Source organism: Corapipo altera, unplaced genomic scaffold (genome assembly GCF_003945725.1).
Source record: "Corapipo altera isolate COAL_440 unplaced genomic scaffold, ASM394572v1 291, whole genome shotgun sequence".
NCBI lineage: Eukaryota > Metazoa > Chordata > Aves > Passeriformes > Pipridae > Corapipo > Corapipo altera.
In genome coordinates this window covers 125,292-130,308 of record NW_020885112.1, presented here as the reverse complement: position 1 = coordinate 130,308, position 5,017 = coordinate 125,292, and the positions used below count along the sequence as shown (strand labels likewise).

Below are 5,017 nucleotides of genomic sequence, written 5' to 3'. Positions count from 1 at the left end.
GCGGCAGCAAACAGGGCTGGGGGCTGAGGGTGGGTGTGGCAGTGCTGGGGGCTCCAGGACCACCTGGGGACGGGGGCGGCGGTACCTGACACCCCCCTGACCCTCCCGTGCCCCTCCCCACAGCCCGCACCGCCCCCGCCGCGATGCTGCGAGCCCTGCGCCCCTGCCACCCCCTGTGCCACCCCCTGTGCCACCCGCTGTGCCACCGCCCCCCATCGCAGCCCCTGAGCTCCGGCCCCGTCCCCCCGGAGCGCCCCGAGCCCCCTCGGCTGCCGCTGTGGCAGCGTGCGGCGGTGGCGGGGGCGGTGGCGGGGCTGGCGGGGGCGGGCTGGCTGTACCTGCGGCGGGAGAAGGAGCGGCGGCTGCGGCAGCGGCGGCTCCGGGACCTGCGGGCGCTGGCGCTGGGCCAGGGCGACTTCCAGCTGCAGGACACGTCCGGGACGCCCCACTCCCGCGCCGACCTGCTGGGCCGCTGGGTGCTGCTGTACTTCGGCTTCACGCACTGCCCGGACGTGTGCCCCGAGGAGCTGGAGAAGCTGTGCCGGGCCGTGGAGCTGCTGGAGGCGGTGCCGGGGCTGCCGCCGGTGCAGCCGCTGTTCATCACGGTGGACCCGGCGCGGGACGACGCGGCGGCGCTGGGGCGGTACCTGCGCGACTTCCACCCGCACCTGCAGGGCCTCACCGGCACCGAGGAGCAGGTCCGGGCGGCCGCCGGGGCCTTCCGCGTGTACGTGAGCGCCGGGCCCCCCGACCCCGACGGGGACTACGTGGTGGACCACTCGGTGCTCACCTTCCTGCTGGGCCCCGACGGGCTGGTCCGGGACTGCTACGGCCGCTCCCGCACGGCCGAGGAGCTGGCAAAGAGCGTCAGGGGGCACATGGAGACCTACAAGCCGCTGCCCCCCGGGTGACCGGGAATAAAGGGCGGGGGGAACCCCCGGAATGGGCCTGGTGTGGTTTGAGGGGAGAGAAGGGGGGGAGGGAGGGTGGTGACACGCGGGGGTGTCGTGGGGAGGGACCTCCGACAGAGCCCAGTGACCTCCAGGGGTGTCACAGGGGGAGGGAGGGACCCCCAGCAGAGCCCAGTGACCCCCAGGGGTGTCACTTGGGAACCGAGGGACCCCCAGCAGAGCCCAGGTGTGTCCGGTGGGAGTGGGAGGGACCCCCTGACAGAGCCCAGTGACCCCCCAGGGGTGTCAGAGGGGGCCCCCTGTGGCCCCCACCCAGGTGTGTCTGCTGGGGAGAGGGACTCCTGACAGAGCCCAGTGACCCCAAGGGTGTCACCTGGGGAGGGAGGGACTTGTAACAGACCCCACTGTGGACCCCCAGGTTGGCATGTAGGGACAGAGACTTTAGGTGGGCAGGTGGAGGGACCCCTGACAGATCCCTGTGTGTCCCAGGTGTGTTCCAGGACCAGAAAAGAGAGACCTTGGTGCCCCCCAGGTGTGTCCCAGGAGTAGGGAGGGACCCCAAATAGACCCCAGTGCCCCTCAGGAGTATCCCAGAGGGAGGGAGGGACTCCTGACAGACCCCACTGTGGCCCCCCAGGAGAGACCACAGGTAGGTGGGTGGATGGGCCCTCAAAGCCCCTGTTGCCCCCCAGGACTGTCCCCTGGTCGGGGGGCTCTGTGAAGGTGAGTGAAGTGACTGCCCCAGTGCCCCTCCACCCCCTGCAGCCCCCCAGGGACCCTCCTAATGAGGAGGGAGAGCACGAGTAGGTGAGTGAGGTGACCCCTCTAGCCCCCCTGGACCCTCCCCACGAGGAAGGAAGGCCTTGTGTAGGTTTGTGGAGTGACTCCCCCCCCACCTGCAGTCCCCCCGGACTGTCCTGTGGGGAGGGAGGGCCCCACACCCTGGAGCTGCCAGGACCCTCCCCACAAGGAGGGAGAACAGGGGTAGGTGGGCAGAGGGACCCCAGGACTGTCCCCTGGGGTGACACCCCGCAGGCAGGTGAGTGGAGCGACCCCCAACAGCCCCCCCCCCATACGAGCCCCCGCCGCCCCCCACCAAAGACACCTTTCCCTCACTGGCCACGGCTGCTCCTGCACACGGGGGGTTTATTGGGGGTGGGGGTCCCTGAGGGAGGGGGGCTGGAAGCCCTGGAACCTCTCGTGGGCGGGGCGCAGGGTGAGCAGCCGCAGCCGCGCCGTGTCCAGCGCCGCCTCCAGCCCCTCGTCCTGCTCCAGCTCCACCACCCCGTCGTTGGCCTGGGGAGGGGGGCACGGGGGTGGGCGGGGGTCCCGCGCACCCGGGGACCCCCTCGGACCCCCCCCTGAGTCCTTACCAGCTGCAGCGAGGCCAGCAGGTACCGGCACACCTCGAAGGGGGGCTGCCCGGCCACCAGGCTGGCGAGGGAGTGCCACTGCCCCAGCCCCCCGAAGCGCTCCGTCAGGGCCTGCCCGTACTTGCGCATGTCAAAGGGTGCCCGGGCCTCCTGCGGGCACGGGGGGACACCTCAGGGTGGGCAGGGACGTCAGGGTGGGCAGGGACAGGCTGCCAGGGCCCTGCCCAGCCCAGCCCCCTGCCCGCCCCACTGGGTCACTGCCCTCCCCAGGAGGTCTGTGCCCTCCCTGGCTGGTCCCTGCCCACCATAGTCCCTGCCTACCTCTGCCCTCTGTCCCCACTGTCCCACCCACTGAGTCCCTGCCCTCCCTGGGTGGTCCCTGCCTGCCCCTGCCCACCCTCTTCCCTGCCCACCTCAGCCCCCCGTCCCCAGTGTCCTGCCTGGGGATCCCTGCCCATCCCAGTCCCTGCCCACCCCAGTCCCCTGTGTCCCCTTGCCCTCCCTGGTGGTCCCTGCCCAGCTGGAGGTCTCTGCCCAAGCCCTGGGGCTCTCTGTCCCAGCCCCTGCCCTCCCCCGGGGGTCCCTGCCCTCCCAGGGGTCTCTGCCCCAGCCCTGGGGGTCCCTGCCCTCCCCAGGGGGTCCCTGCCCTCCCGGGGGTCCCTGCCCCAGCCCTGGGGGTCCCTGCCCTCCCCAGGGGGTCCCTGCCCTCCCGGGGGTCCGTGCCTGCTCCTGCAGCAGTGGCTCTATCCGCTCCTCCCAGTGCCGGATGTGCTGGGACAGCTCCGTCTCCTGTGCGAACTTCTGGGAGCTGGCCATGAACAGCTCCTGTGGGGACAGGGACAGGGCAGTGCAGGGGGGCACCCCCAAACCTCAGGGGACACCCCGACTCTCCTGGGGGCATCCTAATCCCTGCAGGGAGACCCCGACCCTCTGGGGGTCACCCCACCCTCCTGGGGGCACCCTGACCCTCAGGGGACACCCCAGTGCTTTGGGGGCACTCCGACTCTCCTGAGGGCACCCCCAACCCTCTGGGAGCACTCCCTCATCCCCACACTGGCACCTACCACGTTCCTGCGCACCAGCTCCTCATATCCCAGTTCCGGGGAGTCTGTGGGAAAAGGGGGTCACGGTGGGGGCAGGGGGCACAGCACATAGCTACACCCCCACACCTCTGGGGGCACAGCACATAGCTACATCCCCACACACAGGGGACCTGCCAGGGACAGATGGGGTGGGGAGTCTGGGGGAGGATCAGCAGCTCACCCAGGGATCCTTCTCCCAGCTCCTCTGGCACGTCGGGCTCCACATCCTCCTGCTCCACATCCTCGTGCTCCACAAAATCATCATCTGCTGGGATGGGGAGACCCCTCAGTTCCCTCTGGGACCCCCCCAGCCCCCAGAGGGGGGAATTTGGGGTGCCAGTACCTGCCCCTTGGTCACAGTCAGCCCCACGCTCCTGCTCCAGCTCCGGCTCCCACAGTGGCTCCTGGAGGAAGGGGAACAGCCCTGAGCACACCCTGAAGACCCCCAGAGCCCCGGGTGGGGGGGGCTGGTGTCTCTCTGCCCCCCAATTTACCCCCCCCCCCCCTCACCCCCTGGCTCTTGAGCTTCCTCTGTGCCGCCAGCCGCTCCTTCAGCTGCTGCCTGTACAGCACTTCCAGGTCTGCCGGGACACAGGGATGGGGAGCACGGATTTGGGGAGCACCCACACCCAGCAGAGCCCCCCAGGCACACCATGGTCTGGGGGGGGCCTTCCCAGGCTCCCCTTGCACGGTTTTGGGGTGCCCTTCCCCTCCGTCCTTCCCCTCACTGCAGAATCCAGTCCCTGGTCTCCCCTGGGACTGGGAACTGTGGGAGATTCCACCCTGAGGGCTCTCCCGGTGCCACCTGTGCCCCCCTCACCTGCGAAGGTGGGGCCTTTCCTCCTGGTTTTCCGGCTGTCTGTGACGTTGTTGTCTGGGGGGGGAAGAGATTGGGAACCACTGGATGGCAAATCCATGGAATCATTGGGGTTGGAAAAGCCTTCTGAGCCCATGGAGTCTCCCCAGCACTGCCAAGGCCACCCCTGCCCACGTCCCCATGTGCCACATCCACAGGGCTGTTCAATCCCTCTGGGTTTTTAGATCCTTCTGAATTCCGATCCCGGCAGGATCCCGTGGGAATCACTCACAGGCTGCAGAGAACCATCTCGTGAAGTCCTGGAGCTTCCTTGGGCCCCTCCTCTTCCTCTTGCCTCCCACACTGTCGTCCAGGCTGTGTGACACCAGGAAGGGCCTCCCTGCAGGTGACACAGGTAACACGGTGGCACCAGGGGCACGGCCACCCCGAGGGGCCGGGATGGGGAAAGGGCCCCTTTCCCACATCCCTCTGGATGTCATGGGGCTGGGAATGACCTACCATGGGGATGGGGACACTGAGGGACACTTGGCTGGGAATGACCCTTCGTGGGACTGGGAATGACCTGCCGTGGGACTGGGAATGATCCTTCGTGGGACTGGGAATGACCTGCTGTGGCACTGGGAATGACCTGCTGTGGGACTGGGGATGACCCTTCGTGGGACTGGGAATGACCTGCCGTGGGACTGGGGATGACCTGCTGTGGGACTGGGGATGACGTGCCGTGGGACTGGGAATGACCTGCCGTGGGACTGGGAATGACCTGCTGTGGGACTGGGAATGACCTGCCGTGGGACTGGGGATGACCCTTCGTGGGACTGGGAATGACCTGCTGTG

At 68.9% G+C, this 5,017-nt stretch overlaps 3 protein-coding genes across 3 annotated transcripts in view; 2 read left to right on the top strand and 1 right to left on the bottom strand.

The window, feature by feature from the left end:
- TYMP (thymidine phosphorylase) overlaps positions 1–100 on the top strand; it is a 6,911-nt gene extending 6,811 nt beyond the window's left edge. Inside the window, exon 8 of the mRNA XM_027669881.1 lies at positions 58–100. Coding sequence (XP_027525682.1) covers positions 58–100 — 43 coding nt within the window. The remainder of the gene's footprint in view (positions 1–57) is intronic.
- A 41-nt stretch (positions 101–141) lies between these two features.
- On the top strand, positions 142–943 carry LOC113960348 (protein SCO2 homolog, mitochondrial). The gene has a single exon (XM_027669875.1). It carries the CDS (start codon positions 144–146, stop codon positions 909–911), a length of 768 nt encoding a protein of 255 aa, XP_027525676.1. The 5' UTR covers positions 142–143; the 3' UTR covers positions 912–943.
- Positions 944–2,037: 1,094 nt separating this feature from the next.
- The window catches only part of NCAPH2 (non-SMC condensin II complex subunit H2), a 13,510-nt gene continuing 10,530 nt past the window's right edge, over positions 2,038–5,017 (bottom strand). The window contains 9 exon segments of the mRNA XM_027669883.1: positions 2,038–2,207; positions 2,285–2,434; positions 3,008–3,109; positions 3,349–3,392; positions 3,548–3,634; positions 3,710–3,770; positions 3,877–3,947; positions 4,187–4,240; positions 4,455–4,566. Coding sequence (XP_027525684.1) covers positions 2,058–2,207; positions 2,285–2,434; positions 3,008–3,109; positions 3,349–3,392; positions 3,548–3,634; positions 3,710–3,770; positions 3,877–3,947; positions 4,187–4,240; positions 4,455–4,566 — 831 coding nt within the window. The 3' untranslated portion in view covers positions 2,038–2,057.

Excerpts from the sequence above, each read along its gene's own strand:
- LOC113960348 (XM_027669875.1), top strand. The coding sequence starts at position 144 with ATGCTGCGAGCCCTGCGCCCCTGCCACCCCCTGTGCCACCCCCTGTGC.